Source organism: Hypanus sabinus, chromosome 19 (assembly GCF_030144855.1).
Source record: "Hypanus sabinus isolate sHypSab1 chromosome 19, sHypSab1.hap1, whole genome shotgun sequence".
Taxonomy (NCBI): domain Eukaryota; kingdom Metazoa; phylum Chordata; class Chondrichthyes; order Myliobatiformes; family Dasyatidae; genus Hypanus; species Hypanus sabinus.
The window spans coordinates 20,246,955-20,270,523 of record NC_082724.1 but is presented as its reverse complement, the minus strand read 5'-3'; the positions used below and the strand labels follow the sequence as shown (position 1 = coordinate 20,270,523).

General features: G+C 36.8%; 1 protein-coding gene across 2 annotated transcripts in view; it reads left to right on the top strand.

Annotated features, from left to right (window-relative positions):
• The window catches only part of fgd (faciogenital dysplasia), a 270,607-nt gene that overhangs the window by 207,717 nt on the left and 39,321 nt on the right, over window positions 1–23,569 (top strand). For both annotated transcript variants that reach the window (XM_059944130.1, XM_059944131.1), the window contains 7 exons: window positions 998–1,056; window positions 9,665–9,811; window positions 10,594–10,686; window positions 10,773–10,852; window positions 11,042–11,072; window positions 11,174–11,278; window positions 14,532–14,591. In XM_059944130.1, the coding sequence (XP_059800113.1) occupies window positions 998–1,056; window positions 9,665–9,811; window positions 10,594–10,686; window positions 10,773–10,852; window positions 11,042–11,072; window positions 11,174–11,278; window positions 14,532–14,591 (575 nt within the window). The remainder of the gene's footprint in view (window positions 1–997; window positions 1,057–9,664; window positions 9,812–10,593; window positions 10,687–10,772; window positions 10,853–11,041; window positions 11,073–11,173; window positions 11,279–14,531; window positions 14,592–23,569) is intronic.

Here is a 23,569-nt window from a genome sequence, read left to right as displayed (position 1 = left end):
CAAATTTCATTGGTTGGATACCATATCCCTTTGTCCTATTAGTCTGAGATTTTTTTTAGATTTTCTACAAAATATATGATCATTTTTCTACCCAGTTTGTATACATGCATGTGATTTTGTGAATGCATCATTCTAATAAATTGAAAATGCTTCTCTTAAGTCATTTCTCCAGTGTTTGATTTGCCACTCATCCTCTCAGCTCTACATTTTGTCTAAATTATTCTGTAATTCTTGAACTGCTTCTTCAGATCCTGCTGCATTCCTTCCTTGATATTTGCAGGTTTGGCAAATTTTAAATTCAAGATGATGATACAGGGTTCTGTTCTGAAATGATCGCAGTTTGCAGGCAAAAATTGAAGAAGGCAATTAGTGCAATAAATTATTATGTCCTGCTAAGAAGGAAATAATATCTGTTTCTAATTCATCAGGGGAAATATGAGTGCAACATGTTAATTGTCAAAAAGAGAATGAAAAATGGCCACAGTACAAAAAGATATAGATGATGATTGATAGCAATATTTATGGTTGCTATCTCTTTTGTGTTTATTGACCTTTAATGATGTTCTATCCTAAGCACTTAGCTTAATATCTAGTGGCTTGGTTTAGAATTTTCCTTAATAAATTAGCCTGCTCGTGGTCCAGATTTAGGTTTGTGCATGAGAATGGATAGAATACCAGCATTAAACCAGCATTCTCATATGGGTTAACATGATGAAATCTGCAGATACTGGAAATTCAAAACAACACACACAAAAGCTGGTGCTGCCTAGCCTGCTGTGTTCCACCAGCATTTTGTGTGCTCTCATATGGGTTGATGATTTAAACAAAGCAGGGAGAAGAATTGGGTGACAAGAGGGGAACAATTCTTTAAAATTCTTTAAAATTATTTTAAATACATTAATAGGTTTAAAGCTTCTATCTGTGGTTTTATGAACTGCATGTTTTTATATACTGTGGACATTTAATGACAAATTAAAACTTGTTTTTTAAATTTTAGAATCTTTGGAGCTCATTTCAACTGCAGCTAACCATTCCAATGTGGCAATTAGGAAAATGGTAAGGCAATTTAATGTTTTGCTCTACACTTAATGTGCTGTTCACATTTCAATCAGCAATGGATGTTGTGGAAAATAATTGCTTGTTATACTTTCGTCATGAATTTTATTGATTGAAATTTACTGTTTAGTATTTCACATCTGCCAGTTTGATATGTAAAATCAAAATCAATTTGAAGCAACATGTATTAACCACCCAGTTCCATTCTCCCCATTCTTTATGAACAGCCTTGTCTGGTTACCCAAGTTCCATTCCCTCCTTTCACAGGAATCTATTGACTGCAGTGATCAATGGGCACACTAAATCTGTCTGGCTGCAGAGCAGCAAAGGAGATTTTGCATCACATTTCCTGAACTGCCGACAAGCTTTTAATGTTTTAGCATTGTGAAAGTGAATTATACAACTGGAACTATTGGGTCCCCCAAAAGATCTGGTTCTTTAATTGTATTTTCATGTGATAAAAATATAGGCACTTTCTATCTCAAGGCAAAGTCAGTTTAGTTATTGAAAAAAACACAATTAGCCCCCTTACCATTCATTTAAAGCACAAACCTTTAGCAGCCAACATTTTATCTGTCTCGCTACTACTTTTGGAAACTTATTTCCTTCCCCTTCACAGATTAATGACTCACTGCAGCCAGATACAAGGCCAGGAAATGATTGCTCTCTCCTCCTGATTGCAAGCCATTTATTTGGCATAGATTATATTTTCTTTTAGCACCGCAGCACAATTACTGTCAAAGTTAACACTGTTAAATCATGAAATATGGCTGACAAAGGGTCATAAATTATTCTTTTTCTCTGGAATGGACAGCCAATCTTCCTTTAGGAACTTGCCCATTCAACACTGTTGGCTACTTTGGTCAAACAAAGATAATAACTTGAGTGCCTGAAGTCTAAAAGTGATTTCAGACAATAGCAGAGGTGAAAAGAACAGTCTTGAATCATATTAACTAAAATTAAATTTTATATACATAGGCTGTAAAATTTATTATGCACATTACCTAAAGATACAAGTTCTGTCTTTCTGAATAATCACAGGCAATATTACTGAAAAACCCTTTAATTGGTAACCAGATGAATTTCCTGATTCCTGTGGTACATAACTCATTTTTGATCGGTATTTTTCCTTTATACTTCACTTTTATGAGAAGTGATTTGGAGAGAGAAATGGTGATGATCATGAACTAATATCCATGATTCCTCAAATTTAATCTACTTTGTTAGGCTATTGGATAAGAAAAGGAACCCAGATTTGATCAAGCCTGTCTATAGATTCACAGTCACAGATAATCTGTTCAGGGCATTCCAAAATAGTTTATATCTATAAGAAGTGCATTTTTAGCTGTTTGTTTCTTAAATAGCTCCTCCAGTTGAGGATGATTAACTTCCCATGAATTCGAAGGTGATCAGTGAGTCTTACAGGAGGTGAGGAGATGAACCATTTACTGCAGGTAACCCAGTCTCTGAGGTGGACTTGTGTGCCTAGTATATATGGTCCAGTTGAATTCTTGGTCAATAGTGATCTCCTGGATATTCAAGTGGGGTCTTTGTGATTGTAATGCTGTTAAATATCAAGGATACCAAAAAAGGTAAGAGGAGGAGCAGGTTATTGAGCTACTTCAGTCTGCTCCAGAAGTCAATGGCTGCTGTTTTCCTTCTTTTAGGTTGAGTCTTGGTGAAGGTAGTTAATTCTATGTAGAACTTTACTTACCATTTATCATCCTATGGCTGCATACAGACATTTGATTTGTACATCAAATATGGTTATGCTAGCTGGAATGACAATTCATGCAGCACAATAGGCCCTCGGCCGACTGGGTCCACACCACTTATTAAGCTCCTATGTACACTGATCATGCTTACCTTACTCTATGTTCCCAGTATCTCCCTCCAGGTAAGTTTAGAAAAAGTCAGGAGACACATTTAAATCTGCCAGTTATTGGAATTAAAGGCCAGAATTTGTTGGTAGCGGTAAACTACCTTTACTTGCAGCTGAACAAGCTACCAATTAAAGACTTTTGTGAAGAATTGATCTAATTTCCACTCTGTGGCAGGTACTGGTAGGAAAGCCAAAACAAAACCCCTCCCCCCACCCCAATTTTGAAGGCTGTCAAAACAGTCGAGAGTGTTGTATACCCTCATATGCCGGGTACCTTCAAACTTAGAAAAACAATTAAAAGAATTTGGGGCATCAAAGTAGAAGCAAATTTGCGTGGCAGGGTGGAGATAGGTCTCCACCAAAGGAAGTGTAAGGCACTCCTACCTTCTGCTACCCTGTAGGTCACCTCCGGGCAAGGTGTAGCACCTCCTCAGCCCCCTGATCAGAGTCATGTGAAGCTATGGGAGCAGGTAGTGGGTGGTTGTATGTGCAACTGGTTCACATCACAAGTCCTGGTTATACAACCACTGATGCCAGGCAGACAATCTCCAAAGATTATTGATAATAGCTGGGATCACCTATCTTGCAAGGACACTGCCCAGAAGAAGGCAATGGTAAACCACTTCTGTAGAATTTGCCAAGGACAATTGTGGTCAAGATCATTTTTGCCCACAACATACGGGATAGCTCATAATGAATGAAAGCAGCATGGCCGTTTATGTAACGCTGTTAGAGCTTGGGGTGTTCCAGAGTTCAGAGTTCAATTCCAGTGCTGTCTGTAGGGAACTTGTACGTCCTCCTAGTGAGCACATGGGTTTCCTCTGAGTTCTCCAGTTTCCTCCCACAGTCCAAAGACTTACAGGTTAGTAGGTTAATTTGTCACTATAGATTGTCCCATGATTAGGCTAGTGTTAAATAGACGTATTGCTGGGTGGTGCAATTCATTGGGCCAGAAGAGTTGTTCCGCACTGTATCTGTAAGTAAAATAAAATAAATGATAAAAAATATAAAAAGATAGATACGAGCCAATTAATATATTTTAAACCATTTAAAATATTAAAGAAGGGTCAATTTTTTAAAAATTACTGTGATTCTCTTTGTTGCTGGAAGAAAAGTTACTCCATTAAATGCTTAGGCTAACTCTTCATCTGGCTGGTTTAAACAAGTGCAGGTCCACACATGTTGCCAAAGAATCTAACATGTAAGTGTTCTGCCACTTGACTCCATGTTGAGTTGTATGTTGATATGCCAGTGTCATATGGCTTGTAAATTTGTAAATTTAAAGATCAAAGATCTTCAAAAGATTAGCAGCAGAAACTAATCCAAAATCAAACAAAACAATTGCTACTTGGCTGAGACAGTATGAACTTGTTATACTTGCGTTACATGCCCACAGCTCCAGTGACTGCTCCAAAAGTCGACCCATTTATTCCATCCTTCATTAGCAATTTGCAAACATACAATTAACAAATATGCAATTAAGCATAATTGAGCATTATTTCAGCGGTCAGCATAGATATGACCTTGACGGCCCCAAGCTACAAACTGCCACGAAATAAGCATGAATACGGAATTTGTTCCCCTTCGCTTTAACCGCACGCCCACTAATGTGACCAGGTACCATAGTAAATGCACAGTGCAGAATACGAGGCTCCCACCTTACAGCTCCCTAATTATTATGCTATAATACTTACAACTGCATGCTACTAAGACACGGGGGACATGAAATTTCAACATTTGCACTAATGTTCTCTTTTGTTAAGCATTGTGATTTTCTCCTGCCACATCAGGTTGTCCCTCTTGACTGCATTCAGGAAAATCTGTCCTGAATGGCTGCTGCCAAAGCTCGTTCAAACAGAAAACTGAAGCCCCATTAACTGTCCGTTCTGGCCAAGCGTCATCTCTTCCACCACCACGGTCCAACCCGGCATTGTTCTGGTTGCATAGGGTCCAACACGAACGCTGCAAATCACTTACGATGTCTCCAATGCCCGAGGCACATTCATCCCTATCAGCAGCTCGATTTCTGACTTAATTTCCGGCAAATGAATGTGTTTTGGGTGAGACCATTCAGATGATCTCTCAGGTGATCTCCCCCTTAAGGCCATTAGATACCAGAGCGTTACTCACTGCTGTGTTTGCTTCATTCACAGCGTGTTTCGAATCTGCACTCTTTTCATCAGAGTGCATATGAAGTATGTTGACATGTTTGTCACCATGTATCTTGCATGAAAGACGTTTCTTGCCATCCTTGTTGATGAGTCCCCTGCACAAACAACCAAAGCAGACACCTTTTCCCTTATCAGAAGGCAATGTAAACCTTTTTCATCAACTTAGAGTACAAATCCAAAGTATGCTCACCCTGGCAGAACAGGCGAACCTTATCATTAGTTCTGGACTCTGTTTTTGCTTCACTTTCAGTACCCACAGTTGTGGCAAAGCTGCTTCCTTTAGTTTGAAAACGAATTTTGTTCACACCTTTACTTGCTACTAGCCGTATACCCTTGTGTACTTTCCCAAACACTGAGTGTGTGACATTATTTACTTGCCTTTCAATGAAGTCAACAACATCAGTGAAAGTAACCTTATGTTTGTGCCTTTCATGCAGTTCATACACTGCCAATTGCCATTCTTTTCTAAGTTCAGGGGTCAACTTATTTACAACAATCTTCATATTAACAGGCATGTTCAACTCATACACGGCCTGCATGTCTTCCGTAGCGTTGCAACAACTTCTTAAAAAAAGACTAATCTTGAAGAGTTTTCATGTCTTCCAACTTGATATGCTGCCAAGAACAAGAATTTTCCTTGTAGGCTGCAGCAATATCTGATCCTCACCAAAGTGCTCCTGTAGAAAAGCTTTGGCCCTCAGATATTCTTCCTCCGGGCTGGCTCGATTGCAACTTTTGACAGGCTCTCCAGTGTACTGTCGAGAAATTAGAGACTGTCACCAAAATCGTCAGTCTTACTTTTAATGCTATTCCTGAAAGCCCTCATAAATGAATCGCCATCGAAGTTTTGAATCTCTCTTTGAAGCAGAGATGCAGTGCATTGTTGTTGCATCAGTACACTTGTTATTTCTTTTCATGCCCTTATGGCCTCCAGTGTGACATTCAGACCTTTATCACCTGAAATACAAGTGTCTTCATGCCATAAACCAATGTTCTCAGAAGCACTTCTTACTATTGGATATATCATAGGTTCAAAGTGCCTCCTTGGTGTAGGCTGAGAGTGAACGCTTGGGGTTCAAATTACTGGCTCATGGACTTTAAGTTCTCCAGAGATTCAGTATGCTGGATTTTCTCTGTGTCTTGTCAACATAGGAACTATCTCCACAGAACAGCACTGCTGGAGCATGTTTAGCAATTGCAGCCTGTAGCTCTTTAACTCACCTTGGTTGCAATTTCTTCCTGCAACCTCAGCTCCTCCATCTGTCTTCGAAGTTGCTCTGCCTTTTCTTCCACATTTCTCTGAAACTATTGCTGGTTTTTCTGAAATTATACTTCCTGATGTCCCTCGTCTCTCCGAAGCTGTTCTGCCTGTTCTTCCAATACGTGTTTATCCCTGAATATCTGTTCCCTTGTGTGTAAATCAGCCTCCATTTTAGTGTGTACCGATGTGGTATCAAATGCACGGGATGTCAATCTCTTAGCGTCAGAACTGGCTGCACACACATTAGATATACTGTCCTCAGCACGTACGTTATCCTGTGACTTGTCACCTTTATACATAGTCACAGCCTGTACTGGTTTGTAAATGTTTTCATTTCCCCAGGGAGCTGACCTTCAACATAGCATTTTTTGTTTCAACCATTGTTCAGCCTCTGCTGTGACTGTACTAATAAGCAGATCATAAAGTCTTCAACCTGTTTATCTTGCTCAGAGATGGGCATTAAAGAAAGCAGCCTAACAGCATCTTCAAGGAGAGCTTTAAAATCATCCAAATAAGACTGCACTCCCAAAATATTCTCTTCTCTTCCTGCAAAGATTTCTAATTGATGATGCTAAATCTTTAATCCTCTTAACACTTTATTATAGTCCTCTCAAAGGCTTTTCAAACGTTCGCCAAAGCTTTCCACGTAAGTTTAATTCCTCTTAGTTCTGCCTTCAACATTACTGCTTCCAGCCTGACTCATTTTGAATTCTATATGCACAAATAAGACAAGACAATGTACTTCAATTCAGCTTTTCAATTCTTCAGCAGTTCAACAGAATCAAGGATCGAACACTTCAGAACACTCCAATCCAACCCAATTGGACATGGCAGCATTGACACTTCAGAACTGTGTTTCAAATCCAAACACACAGTGTGAAACAACAAAAAAGATTGTTACTTGCCACAAGCTGCTGCAGGCTGGTGCTTCCAGTTTCTCGGACATATCTGTCGGCTGATGTCCATTTGGTCTAACTGTCGAAATCCTTGCTGACAAAATGTAACGGGAAAAACTAATCTAAAATCAAGCAAAGCAGTAGCTGCCTGTCTTTGACCATAGGAACTTGTTATACTTGCATGATATGCCCACAGCTCCAATGATTGCTCCAAAGGTCGAATGCTATATTCGATCCTTTATTAGCAAATGCTCAATTATGCATTATTAACCGTTATCCCGTCAGTCAGAAAAGATATGACTTCCGCGGTCCCAAGCTATAACCTGCTGCAAGATGAGCAGGAATACGTAACTTCTTCCCTTTACTTTTACCACGCCCCCACTAATGTGACCTGTTACCATAATAAACGTGCAACACACAATACATGGCTTCCATAAGCTTTACTTGTCACATGTACATCAAAACGCTAGACTCTAGAACACTGGAATACTACAGCACAGTACAGGCCCTTCGACCCTCGATATTGTGCTGATCCATATATGCCTTAAAAAATTGTACTAAACTCACACTACCCCGTAACCCTCTGTTTTTCTTTCATCCATGTGCCTGTCCAAGAGGCTCTTAAATACCCCTTCTTAAAAACACAGTGAATTGTGTCATTTGAGTCAACGGCCAACACAATCTGAGGGTGTACTGATGGTGTTGCCAAGCTTCTGGTACCAACATTGAATGCACACAACTTACTAACCTGCGCGTCTTTGAAACGCAGGATGTGTGTACAAACTTCTCACGGACAGACGCAGGATTTGAACCCTGATCGCTAGCACTGTATAGTGTTAGGTTAGCTGACATGAAGCCATGCAGCCCACTACACTACTGTGCCACCCAATAACGTTTGCAGCTTTGAGCTTCCAGATGCCATGGGTGTGATTGCTTACAAATTGGCAATTTCACAGCCCAGACTGAATAATCTGGGGGTTTGTTTTTTAAAAAAAACTTTAGTAAGGTTATATTCAGAGGTGGTGCAGAAAGGTAAATAATTAGGGAAAGAAAAAATGAGATTATTTACAAACAAGAAAATCTGCAGATGCTGGAAATCCAAGCAACACACACAAAATGCTGGAGGCCCTCAGCAAGCCATGCAGCATCTATGGAAAAGAGTAGATGGACAATGTTTCGAGCCAAGACGCTTCATCAGACCAGGAGAAAAAAGACAAGAAGGTGGGGGAGGGGAGGAAGAAATACAAGGTAGGTGATAGGTGAAACTGGGGGTGGTGGGGGGGAGTTGGCGTGAAATAAAGAGCTGGGAAGTTGATTGGTGAAAGACATTAAGGGCTGGTAATCTGATTGGAGAGGACAGAAGACCATGAAAGAAAGGGAAGGGGGAGGAGCACCAGTGGGAGGTGATGAGCAGGTAAGGAGATGAGGTGAGAGAATGAAATGCGAAAGGGGAATGATGAAGGAGGTAGTGCTATTACCAGAAGTCCAAGAAATCGATGTTCATGCAATAAAATTAATTACTTGAAGTACAACTGGCACACACGTTAGATTTTTATTCATTTAACATTTTATTCATTTTGCTATTTCTCTCACCGTGCTGCTTAACAGTCCTATGGTTTAACAACAAACTGAAACTGATGGTGCAGAATAAGAGGATGCAGACAGTGCACCTATTAAGTAGAACAATAGTTTATTTTTCAGTCTTTACTTTGGTAGTACAATTTGTTAGCCTTCATTCCTCACTGTTGTTATTTGTTATTAATAACATATTCCTGTTTGAAGAAACTAGTAAAAACAAATTCCACTTGTGTAAACATGAGGAAATCTGCAGATGCTGGAAATTCAAGCACCACACACAAAATGCTGGTGGAACACAGCAGACCAGGCAGCATCTATAGGGAGAAGCGCTGTCGATGTTTCGGGCCGAGACCCTTCGTCAGGACTGTACTTCTTCCTATAGATGCTGCCTGGCCTGTTGTATTCCACCAGCATTTTGTGTGTCCACTTGTGTAAGCCCTTTTCATCTTTATAAGTTTTATTCCATATGCTGTTGTTTGCAGAAATTAAAAAATTCATCATTTCAAATTGTCTTTAGTGACCTATCAGTAACTGAGAGCTAATTGTGTCACTTTGTTACAGTGAAATGTAATCCTTTTTTAATAATTTCATCACCAACTATTGCCTGTTAAAATAATAGGTGTGTAAATCATCTGTGGAATAACAACAAAGTCACTTTCCATGCACCTCATTTAGTATTCATAAACCTATCTAAATATTAAGCAAAGCCCCTTGTACAATTGTAATTTATTGAATTAATGTAATATGTTGGGTCTGATCAAAAGCTATGATGACAGGAATCTTGTTGCATCAAGATATTAAACTTTTTTTTTATTTCTAGGAAAAAATGAATAAGCTACTGGAAGTTTATGAGAGGCTTGGTGGTGAAGCAGATATCGTCAATCCAGCTAATGAACTCATTAAAGAGGGCCACATTCAAAAGCTGTCAGCTAAGAATGGTTCAGCTCAAGACCGATACCTGTTTCTGGTAAGCCATCGTCAAATTTCATAAGGTATCAGCATTTATCTATCCTTCTCCCCACATTTTAGCAGATATGGTCCATTCCTTCATTAAGAAGCTCCATAATTACAACTGTTCATGTTATTTCATACCACAGATTTGTCAAAGCTGCACTTTGCTATTTCTCTCACCCTGCTGCTTAACAGTCCTGTGGTTTTGTGACAAACTAACTGAGTAAGAGGATGCAGACATTGTCACTATTAAATAGAACAATATAGTTGGCTTTATTTTTCAATTTGGGGATACAATTTGTTAGCCTTCATTTTTCACTGTTGTTTTTAATACCATGCTCCTGTTTGAAGAAACTAATAAAAGTAAGTTCCATTTATGTGTAAGCCCTTTTCATCTTTAAAATGGGGTACAAACCCAGAACCCCATAACTCTGGGAAATGGTTATTATCGATTGAGTAAATTAGATAAAATGATTTATAAGGACATTTCTCGTACTCAGTTTGAGGGAAGAGTTGTTTAGGTAACTAAGTCAAAACCATTTTTCTAGGAAAGCTGCTTCACAGTTGTAAAATTTCATCAAGTTGTATAATTTTATAATATTATGGATTTTTATGACTTGCATAAATAACTTAATACCTAGGTTCCTTTAATGATTTATTGAACTTTTATTATTTCCTGTCAATCATTTATTAATTAAGTGGAAATAACACCACGTTTCCTATCATAATTGTTTTATATTATTTGCATTATTTTATAGTTAGCGGTTACACTTTGAAATCAAATATTTTTATCTTTAGTTCAACAATATGGTTCTTTACTGTGTGCCAAAGCTTCGACTGATGGGACAGAAATTCAGTGTCAGAGAAAGGATTGACATTGCTGGAATGCAGGTTTGTAATATAAAATTGTTACAAAATATAAATTATTTCACAGAACATATGTTGGCATGTTGAGAGCAATTTAATCTCTTCTTTAGGTCCAAGAAGTTGTGAAAACGAATGTAACACATACGTTTACAATCATCGGAAAGCAGCGGTCTCTGGAACTTCAGGCCAGGTACATGGAACGTTGTAATTTTTCATTACGATTGTTCTGGTTGAACTTCCTGCTCAGGTTGAAAGGAAATGTGCAGTGGATTGAAAATGTATGAAAGGAAGTTTTTGAAATTTTTATTGAAAGGAAGAATTTAAACAAAAATGACACGATTATCAATATAATGAATTCTCTAAAATGTTAATATTTCAGGACTGAGGAAGAAAGCAAAGATTGGTTTCAGGTATGGAATGTCCAGCGAAATATTTTGTTACTGAATTGTTTTCCTGTCAACGCTGGAATTAGTTGTTAAGTATCATAAAAACATGGTGTTTTTTTAATTAGGTTATCAATGCTACAATTGAAAAGCACAAGCAAAACAGTGAGACCTTCAATAAGGCTTTCAATAGTTCTTTTTCAAGGGATGATGAAAATCCTCCAGATTCCCCTGTAAGTACCACATTTCTTCGAGACCGCAATATATGGTTGCCTAAGAGGTAGCTGAATTAATGACAAGCAGTTAGTGCAAACTAAGTACAAGACTGGGAAACTGTAGTGGTTATTTAACACCTTGTGAAATCAACATGATTTCTGGTGGGGCTTGCCAGTGCAGACTGTACATCTAGAGATGTAAACACTGGACGAAGATTTTGGTGTGAAATTTTTAAATGTGAATTAGAAGTAGCAACTTGGGATGCAAAATGTAATTTATTCCTTGCCTTTCGTATTTTTGTTATCTGTGCTATCAACATCATTTTCTGTTTTCTTCATTTACAACCCACTCAAAGCTAGTGCCCAATGAAGGAAGAGGAAGAATATCTCATCATCTTAATTATGGAAGAGTTTTCCACTCTCTTTCCTCTATGTCACATCTTAATGTTCTGCTTTTCAGCCCTTTGCTCTAAGGCCTACACATATGAAAAATTTTTTGAAAATCTTCTTAATCATCTGGGTCACCTTATCAAAAAACTCATTCATGTTTGTAAGACGTAACCTTCCCTGATACACAAAGCTATATTGACTATCCCTGATTATTCCATGCTTTTTTTTAGAGGTGAGTAAATTTTAGAACATAGAAATCCACAGCACATTACAGGCCCTTTGGCCCACAATGTTGTGCCAACCATGTAACCTACTCTAGAAACTGCCTAGAATTTCCCTACCTTAGAGCCCTTTATTTTTCTAAGCTTCGTGTACATATCTAAGGATCTCTTAAAAGACCCTATTGTATCCACCTCTACCATTGTTGCTGGCAGTGCTTTCCACGCACCCATCACTGTGTGAAAAACTTACCTCTGACATCCCCCTTGTACTTGAACTACTTCCAAGCACCTTAAAACTATGCCCCCTCCTGTTAGCCATTTCAGCCTTGGAGAAAAGCCTCTTGTCTATCCACACGATCAGTGCCTCAGAGGATTTGTCCCTGTGGATCTCTGTTAAAGGCCCCAGAAAGCAGCTGCTGTCCCTCAGTAGATAACCTAAGATAGATCACATAAGACCTTGGGGTCTTGTCTACCTCAATGTTCTTCAAGGAACCCAGCACTACCTCCTTAATATCAGAATCAGATTTAATATCACCGGACTATGTCATGAAATACATGACATGAAATACAATGAAATAGTGATAAATAAATAGAGAGGACAAAAAACTGAGTTACAGTAAATATATATATATACATATATATATACATATATATATATACATATATATATATACATATATACATATACATATATATATATACATATATATATATACATATATATATATACATATATATATACATATATATATATATATATATATATACATACTTGTCTGTTAATATTAAAGTTAAAAATAGCGAAGTACAAAATAACAAAAATAAAATAAGAAGTGAAGCAGTGTTTATGGGTTGAATGTCCATTGAGAAATCGGATGGTAAAGGGGAAGAAGCTGTGTCTGAATCACTGAGAGTGTGCCCTCAGGCTTCTGTACCTCCACCCCGATGGTAACAGTGCTAAGAGGGCATGTCCTGGGTGCTGGATATATTGAAAGTTGGATGCTGCCTTCTGAAGGCACCGCTCCTTGAAGATGTCTTGGATCAATGTGCCACAGATCAGCGTACTCCACTCTGATCTCTGTCCTCTATGTCTTCAGTGAACTTGTTAGGTACCACACCCAATTCCTTTGCCACTTGGCAGAAATTTCCTCCTTTGTCCTCATTTAGTCCCATCCCCTCCCTTTGTTATTTTTCATGTATGTTTCATCATGTGTGCTTTAAATACAACACTCCAGGTGTGTAACACACAAAATGCTGGAGGAGCTCAGCAGGCCAGGCAGCATCTATGGAACAGAGTACAGTGGACGTTTTGAGCCATGACCCTTCAGCAGGAGGGTCTGAAACGTTGACTGTACTCTTTTCCATAGATGCTGCCTGGCCTGCTGAGTTCCGCCACTATTTTGTGTGTGTTGCTTGGATTTCCAGCATCTGTAGATTCTCTCTTGCTTGTGATTGGATTTCAGGTATGCTTTGTTTGCAGTGTACGACTGTATAATTAAGTGTTGAAAACATTCCTTTTTATCTCTCTTTTAGCCATTCATTAAAGTAACTTTTCTTTTAAAATCCTGCCACCCTTTTTAACTGCTGCAACATTATCAGTATTACCTATAAATACCAATTAAAAATAAGTAGTTATGCATGAAAGATGTGTGAATGAGGCAAAAAAGTACCAGATGCAGTGCAATGTAGGGAATTGTATGGCGATACACTTTGGTAGAAGGAGTAAAGGTGTGGACTATTTCTGAACTGGGAGCAAATTCAGAAATTGAAGGTGCAAAAGAACTACGAGTCCCTAGTACAGGATTCCCTGAAGGTTAACTGGCTGGTTGCATTGGTAGTAAAGAAGACAAATGCTATATTGGCATTCTTTTCAAGGGGACTAGAATATAAAAAGGAGGTTGTAATGCTGAGGCTTTACAAGGCATAGGTCAGACCACATTGGGGTATTGTGAGCAGTTTTGGGCCCTATATCTAAAAACGGATGTGCTAATATTGGAGAGGATCCAAAGGAGATTTACAAAAATTATTCTGGAAATGGAAGTATTAATGCATGAGGAGCATTCGATAACTCATTGAAAACTCCCTAATATTGAAAGGGTCTAAATAGAGTGAACATGAAGAGGATGTTTCCAATAGTCTAGGACCAGAGGCCTGAGAATAGAAAGATGACCCTTTAGAATAGATCTGTGGAGGAATTTCTTCAGCCAGAGGGTGGTAAATCTGTGGAACTCATTGCCACAGATGGCCAAGTTGCTGGGTATGTTTAGAGTGTAAGTTGATAGGTCCCTGATTAGTAAGGACGTTAAAGGCTAAGAGGAGAAGGCAGGAGAATGTGGTTTATTCTTCTCCTTCATGCAGAGGGAGCTTGTCTTGCTGTGAAGAATTGTGAAAGTCACATCAATCTACATTTAGTAAATGACTTTACCAGTTCCGGGTAAAGTACATGCCTTAAGTTGTTTGCAGCATCACAAAGCAATTAATGGTGATCAGCAACCTGCATCAGACCACCCACCACACCCCCAGACTTCATCTGAAGCTCGCTATTCATTATTTATATTTCTGTATCTTGGAAATTTTCAGTATTTGAAGTGTTTTATGAATTTAGTTTGTTAATGCAATTCTCAGTTGCAATGTGTTTCTTAAAATGTTTGGTCTTGTAGGTATCAGGTGCAACTTGTGCTGAATCTAATCCAGGAGGTGACTGCTCCAGCCCAACTATGGTAGGTGAACATTAGTGATTCAGACCATAATCTTACATCAAATTTGTAGAAACACAACAGAGATTTTATTCTAGTAAATAGGAAATGTGTAGTCATTATTATAGGATTTTCTTAACCAAGTTATAAGGAACTGAAACAGTCATAAACTGCTTTAAGTATGCTGACAGATGTGTAATTTTGTTTATCGCATGTTGGTGGAGGCTATCCAATTGGTGCATCAATATTTTGGGTTTTGTTTCCTTTCCGATCTTTCCCTGCTGTTGTACTCTAACGACAGGCAGTGTGATGAAGCTTTGCATTGCAACCTGGGCAATGACTCCAGGCCACAGTTTGAATTTCCTTGCAGGAGTGCACAGAAACAAATGTAGAGGGCATTTGATTGGAAGCAATGGGAAAGAGAAAGTGGAAGGGCAAAATGCGAGTGTTCAGAGAAAAAGGGAGGGAAAATGGTGAGGTGTAGGAAGTGAAGAATGGGAGGGATACGGTGAAGAATAGAAGGCAGAACAGAGAAATAATGAAAGGTTCTCAGATTGAGATACAAATCTCAACCTGAGATTCTGGCCATGTGCTTTCAACTATTCATGTTTTCATATGTTTAAGTCTATTAAGGTTGCACAAAAGCATCAATAAAAAAAAACTGGTGTATGAGCCACACAAGATTTTTAACAACTTGTGGAATTTTGCATCTAATTATTATTGTTAATATCAAGGTAAGCATTCCTGCATTTAATCTAAGTATAAAATGCTTCTCAGAACAAATCTTTCTATAAAATTAATTATCTGTTGATTTCTTTTAGACATGGCTGCCAGAAATATAATTCAACTAAAACAATTAAATAATACTTTTGAATTTTTTTTTAGAAATAGAAATTCTAGATGGATGTTCTTTTGCAAAATATTTTGTTCTGTATTTAGTTATTTAATGAACTAGTAATTATATTCATATATTTTGAGCTGTGGGACTTTTAGTTTGTAATTTGTTTAATGGTGAGACCTCTCAGATGATTTGTTGCAGAAAAGAAAATTATCTTTATTTGGAAAACATTTTAAGAAAGTTGATCTACCTCCGTGGACAATTAGGTCTGATTACAGCTGCAGAAGGATTACATATGTTTGTAGAAAGAATAGCAAAAATGAAAACAAAACAAAAATTCACAAAAGTACCATTAGTGCTCTTCATTCTGCTTCCTGAGCTCCTTAAACTTTTACTTACAAAAGGTACAAATACATGAATAGCAACAGTCATTTAAAAACATTAATCATTGCTGTTTATATTGAGTCATGTTATCGATATAAGTTGTTTAGAGGATGAAAAGGCAGTTATGACATTTTATCTACTTGTTATGAAATATCTAAACAGGCAATCAAAAGAAGTTGATTCTGAAGTGATGTGTAATGTGCAGTGACTGTTGTGTAGAAGGATATGGATGTTCAAATTCCACCTTGAATTGACGTTGACATTTCTACAGGGAAGCATGACAAGTCTTTTGATTTTCTTCCTCTGGGGGTCAGTATAAGCTTTCCTAATACAAGTGCAACAGTTACTGTACTGTCTTTCAATGAGGTTTTGCAGCGGTGCAAAATTTACAGCCATCCTGCTTTAATATTAGTTGCTGTATGACACAGCATTAAGCTGAGAAAACCTTGTGGTTTGAAATTGCAGGAGAGTTGACATTTGAATTTGCTGCGTACAGCTATGATTCATGATTTTCGTCAGACTATCATTTGGGACTTTCTGCAAATGGGAGGGAAATCTGTCTCATCCCATAGTTTACGTGCCTAGTGGATACTGTGTAGAACGGTGGAAAAATCTGCTTGGAGGTTTTTATAGTTCTCAGTTGAGAGAAACTGATGAATGCTCTAGAAAAGAACTGTAAATTAATTACCAGTATTGCCACAATTTCTTGTGTAACTTTGTCTATTGAACTACATTAAATATAAGTATTCTGTTTTTATTCCCTTCATACCCTCATGCATTATGCAATAGTTTTCCATTGTCTTGATCTTACGTGATGACAAAGCTGTGATGATGCAGTGATTCCAGTTAATTGGGACAGATCAAGACATTTTGGTTCAAATAAGCCAAAGCTTCATGGAAAATTTATTTAAAAAAAGACAAACTGCTATTTAACTGTGTAACGATTACAGGCAGTCCCTGGGTTATGTACAAGTTCCATTCCTAAGTCGTCATTAAGTCGGATTTGTATGTAAATCGGAACAAGTACATCTGGTATTATTTAACATCAGTTCGTCAAACGTTTGTCTTAGTATATAGTATATATTTTACCTTTCTATGTATATAAAACACTTAAGAAACGTATGTATTCCAATAATTAAACCACTGTGTTGCTTAGTAATAATTGTAGCTTTCATCGGGGCAGGGCCTTTCACATGCTTCATTATTCTCGCTTTATCCGTTATCCTTTAAAATTGTTCCGATCATTGACCGACTGTAGCCTAATGCTTTTCCAATGACCAGTGGCGTTTCACCTCTTTCCAAATGCTTTATTATTTCCTCTTTATCTTCAATTGCGATTGCTTCCTATCAGTGGAACAGAAACACTGTGGGTGACGGGTCCCGAGCTGTACTGGCTCCCGAGGTCCGCTGGGTCCTAAGGACCACCGCACCCAGTCAATGGAGCAGAAACACTGCAGGCAGCGGGTCTTGGGGTCCGCCAGGTCCTAAGGACCACCGCATTGAGACAGGCTAAATGGAACAAGTGGGGGCTGTGCCGGGTTTGGGTATTTGATCCTCCACAATATTCCGCATGGGTATTTAAACTGGAGATGGCAGTGTTTTTTTTTTACGAGGTCCAGTTGCGTACTCGACATTAACCCGGCACGGGAGTGGACTGTTGCTGGATCGAACCTCCGTTCTCGAGCCCGGCGCTAATCTCACTGTGCCACCGTCCGACTGGAACGGGGGGGGGGGGGGGTCAGGGTCAAGGTGAATCTTACTAAGAAAAACTTAAGCTAAATACAAAGTTAAACACTCAACACAGTGTCAATGGCAATGACAACAACTTAAAATGGCAATCGGCATCACGATCTGACTTAAAATGGCAGACGGCGTTCTCCTTCCTTGGTTCATAAGTAGGAGTTGTTTGTAACTCGGGGACTACCTGTACGTATTTAAATGAAATACAGAACAAATTACAACACTACTAATACTACCACAGTACTATAAAACTGTGTATTAATTCCTATTAGTTATTGACAGATGAATTTGTCTGGTCTTGTCTTATTCTTTTGATTGAGTGTAAATGAACATAATCAGCACAGACATCTTTCTTTTTCAATCTTTTTATTATTATTATTAATATCAACAAAATAAAATTGATACATAGATAATGGGATTACAAACATATACATTTCAACTGAACATGAAAGCATACATAAGCAATGGTTACAGTATAAATGAGCATGCCCAAATCATGGATGATACAAGTAATAAATAAACAAGGCAAACCTAGGTATATCATAGTATATATTAAAAAAAACAGAAAAAAGAAAAAAATTTATGCAAAAAAAAACTAATCTAATAACTAATAAGGAAAAAAAAGAAAAAAGAGGAAAAGAAAAAATGGAAAAAAGGGGCTGTTTATAATATCTCACAAAGATACAAAATCATCAGTGTCGTCAACTCTGATCCTCTCAACATATATAAAATCGAAACTGGAAAAACAAATAGGCTTGGAACAGGGTCATATTACATCATATGAAATTATTGAATAAATGGTCTCCATATCTTTACAAATTTAATAGAAGTCAAATACAACATTTCTAATTTTTTCTAAATTTAGACATAACGTAGTTTGAGAAAACCAATGAAATATGGTAGGAGGATTAATTTCTTTCCAATTCAACAAAATAGATCTTCTAGCCATTAATGTAAGAAATACAATCATTTGACAAGCAGAAGAGGATAAATGGAGTGAGTCCATCATTGGTAAACCAAAAATTGCAGTAATAGGATGAGGTTGTAAATCAATGTTCAATACCGTAGAAATAATATCAAAAATGTCTTTCCAATATTTTTTCAAAAGCGGACACGACCAGGAAATATGAGTTAAAGACGCTATCTCAGAATGATATCTGTCACAAATAGGATTTATATAGGAATAAAAATGAGCCAATTTATCCTCGGATATATGAGCCCTATGCACAACCTTAAACTGTATTAATGAATGTTTGGCACATATAGATGATGTATTAACTAACTGAAGAATTTTATCCCAATTCTCAATAAGGATAGTAAGGTTAAGTTCTCTTTCCCAATCATTTTTAATCTTATAGAAGGGATCTGAACGTATCTTCATAATTATATTGTAAAGTTTTGATATTAGCCCTTTCTGAGAAGGATCTAGTTCAAACAAATTCTCCAAAATACCTGAAGACACAAAATTTGGAAAAGTAGGAAGTACAGTATTTAAGAAATTCCTAATCTGTAAATATCTGAAAAAATGAAATCTAGGCAAATTATATTTATTAGATAATTGTTCAAAAGACATAAACCAATTATCCAAAAATAAATCGGAAAATCATAGTAATCCTTTAGTCTTCCAAGCTGAATAAGCTTGGTCTATAATAGAAGGATAAAAAAAGCAATTGGATACAATAGGAATATTTAAAACAAACTGAGTCAACCCAAAAAATTTCCAAAATTGAAACCATAAACGTAAAGTATGATTAACCATCAGATTGTCAATTTGTTTCGGCAATTTAGAAAGAGCAAAGGGAAGAGAAGTCCCTAAAATAGAACCCAATGAAAATGCTTGTACAAATTTAATTTCCAGGTTCCCCCAATGAGGGCTAAAAGATATATCCCAATCCTTTAACCAACATATCAAATATCAGATATTAACTGCCCAATAATAAAATCTAAAATTAGGCAATGCCAATCCACCTTCCTTCCTTGCCTTCTGTAAATATTTTTTACCTAATCTAGGATTTTTATTCTGCCATATATATGAGGAAATTTTTGAATCAACATTAGCAAAAAAAGATTTCGGAATAAAAATTGGTACCGCTTGAAATATATATAAAAACTTGGGTAAAATAACCATCTTAATAGCATTAATCCAACCTATCAGAGATAAAGATACTGGTGACCATTTAGTAAACAAACATTTAATCTGATCGATTAGGGGTAAAAAATTAACCTTAAATAAGTCCTTATAGTTTATTGTGATTTTAATCCCTAAGTAAATAAAAAAGTCATTAACTAATTTAAAAGGTAAATTTCCATAAATTGGAACCTGTCTATTTAAAGGAAACAATTCACTCTTATTAAGATTTAATTTATACCCGGAAAAATTACTAAATTGAGCCAACAATGATATAACTGCAGGAATGGATTTCTCAGGATCAGAAATAAATAATAATAAATCATCTGCATATAATGATAGCTTATGTATATCCATCCCACGATTAATGCCAAAAATGTTCTGTGATTCTCTGATAGCAATTGCCAAGGGTTCTAAAGCAATATCAAATAATAATAGACTAAGAGGACAGCCTTGTCTAGTACCCCGAAATAAACGAAAAAAGGGAGATCTTTGATTGTTATTAAACACCGAGGCTACTGGAGTATGATATATCAGTTTAATCCAGGAAATGAATGTCGAACTAAAATTAAACTTCTCAAGCACAGTAAATAAGTATGGCCATTCAACTCTATCAAATGCTTTCTCCGCATCTAGTGAAATGACACATTCTGAAGTGCTATGTGAAGGAGTATAAGCAATATTCAATAATCTCCTAACATTGAAAAAAGAATAGCGATTTTTAATGAAACCAGTTTGATCTTCCGAAATAATCTGGGGTAATACCTTCTCCAGCCTGGATGCCAGTAACTTGGAAAAGATCTTGGAATCTACATTCAATAAAGATATTGGTCTATGGGATGCACAGTCAGTAGGGTCTTTATCTTTCTTCAATATTAAAGAAATGGAAGCTCTATAAAAAGATTGTGGCAGATTACCCAATCTAATTGCTTCTTCAAAAACCCTGCATAACCGAAGAGAAAGAGTAGCAGAAAAACATTTAAAAAATTCTACTGGATACCCATCTGGACCTGGTGCTTTCCCAGAATTCATAGAGGAAATAACCCCTTTAATTTCTGCATCCGTAATAGGAGTTTCTAATATTGAAAGATCATCTGATGTTAATTTTGGAAAATTCAATTTCCCAAGAAAATCACACATGGTATTATAATCATGAGGGAATTCAGAATGATACAGAGAGGTATAAAAATCTTGAAATTATTTGTTTATCTCATCATGGTTAACTGTCAGATCCCCATTCTGCTGACGAATCTTAGTAATCTGACGTTTAACCGAAGCATTCTTCAATTGACTAGCTAACAGTTTACCCGATTTATCATTATGTATATAAAAATCAGATCTGGTTTTCATTAATTGATTTTCAATCGAAGATATAAGTAATAAACTATGTTCTGTTTGAAGTTCAACCATTTGTTTGTAAAGCTCCTTACTAGGAGTAGTCGAATATTTCTTGTCAATCTCTTTAATTTTATCAACCAATAAAAGAGTTTCCTTCTTAATGTGTTTTCTCAGACCAACAGAGTAGGAGATAATCTGTCCATGTATATATGCTTTAAAAGTGTCCCAAAGTGTTCCGCAAGAAATATCATCCGTGGAATTAGTTGAAAAGAAGAAATCGATCTGTTCCTTCATAAATTTAATAAATTCCGGATCTTGCAGTAAGGTAGAATCAAATCGTCATTGTCTAGCACTAGAAGCTGTATCCGTAAATTTAATAGAAAGTTTTAATGGAGCATGGTCAGAGATGGCTATAATATAATTACAACCAATTACCGATGGAATAAAACAAGAGTTAATTTAAAAAAAATCAATTCTCGAGTAGGAGTGATAAACATGTGAGAAAAATGAAAACTCTTTGTCCTTAGAATGCCGAAATCTCCAAATATCAAAAATTCCATTCTCCATCAAAAAAGAGTTAATATAAGTGGCCGACTTATTAGGTAAAGTCTGAGTAGATATAGATTTGTCCAACAAAGGATTTAAACAACAATTAAAGTCACCACCCATTATTAACTTATATTCATTTAGATTAGGTAGAGAAGTAAATAAGGACTTAAAAAAATCAGGACAATCCACATTTGGAGCATAAACATTAACCATAGCAACCTTTTTGTTAAAAAGTAAGCCAGTAATTAACAAAAATCTACCATTCGGTTCTGAAAAGATATCGTATTGGACAAATGCAATAGAGGAGTCAATAAAAATTGAAACTCCCTTTACTTTAGTATTCGAATTCGAATGGTACTGTTGACCCCTCTAAAACCTAAAAAAGCTATAATTATCCTCTTTCCCCACATGAGTTTCTTGTACAAAAATAATATGAGCATTAAGTCTTTGGAATACTTTGAAAATCTTTTTCTGTTTAATCAGATGGTTTAAGCCATTAATATTCCAAGAGACAAAATTAATGGTCTGAGCCATATTTCTGAAATCAACCCTTTGGTATATAAAGGGTTAACCAAATTATGAACTCATGCACCCGGAAGAGGAACAAAAATAAGGGACGGACCCGGAAGTAATGACATCGCGGACATTTTAGTAGTTTAAAATCAGCCCAAATGAAGAAACTAAAAAAAACTGGTGTAAAGAACATAAAATTTGGAAACCCCCCCCCCCAGAAAAGATCTCCCCAGCCAGGAAAAGGCTGGGAAAAAGGAGAAATGAAACTAAATCTACCCCCATATCAGTAGAAGACAACTCCGTATATAAAGGATAAAAAAGATCCACCCAAACTCTAAAGAAATAATAATCACTATACTAAAACCAAACTTCTTAATATGATTGGTTGTAAAAAAAACAAAAATAATATAATCACTAGTAACTTATAAATCGGGTTAAAACCCAAACAAACCAAAAAAAAATTTAAACTGTGATAAGAAACGCATTATAGGAAGAAGACGAGAGAAAGAAAATAGTGAAATCAAAAAAAAGCCAGAAATATTTTAGAGAAGAAACTGCAATCTTAGTAAAAAAAAAATTGCCTTCGAAGGATTAATAATAATGACCAAAGATAAAGTACAGTGGTTGAAATAAGTAAAATAAAAAGATTAGTATGCCGAAAAAAAACTTTAATTAGAGTATAAAATATAGAGTAAACCTATACCAATAGCCAGAAACAAAATCTGGTTTTGGAAACAAAAACCATCTTGCCACGATCAAAATCACTCATTTATTAGGGATGAGAATCCGTAGCAGTAGGGAAGTTCTCATTCAAAAAGCTTCTCGCTTCAGATGTAAAAAAAAAACCCGCCGTGGTGCATTGGGGGGCGATATTCTGAGCTTTGCAGGGTATAAGAGCGCAGGTTTTAGATTCTTCTCATAACATTCGGACATCAGAGGTTTAAAAAGAAGCCTTGCCTTCATTACTTCTGGACTAAAATCTTCCACTAATTGAAAACTGAATTCTTGAAAATTGACCATTCCTACACGCCAAGCCACATGAATAAGTTGCTCTTTAACATGCACATAGTGAAATCGGACAATTACAACTGGTGGTTTAGCTGAAGCTCTTGGTGATCGATGCATAATTCTGTGAGCGCGATCAAGTAACGGAGGACAGTCTGGGAATACAGAAGGGAACGCATCCTTTAAAAGTTGAGCAAAGTACTTCGAGGGGTCCCCTTGTTCACTACCTTCCGGGAGACCAAGTATGCGTAAGTTCTGTCTTCTGGACCAATTCTCAAAGTCGACACTGTTGGCTTTAAGTGTTTCCACCTGTTTAATCGTCGAAAATAATTTCTGCTCCAGTTTTTCAATTATTAAGTCTCACTTCCTAGCGCCCTCTTGCAAAGTTGCGATTAGAATTTGCTGCTGGTTAACTACTGAATCCGTCTTATCCATATAATCTTGAAAAGCCTTTATATCTTGTTTGAAAATTTGTCGTTGTTCTACAAATTTTTCATTTAAAACCTC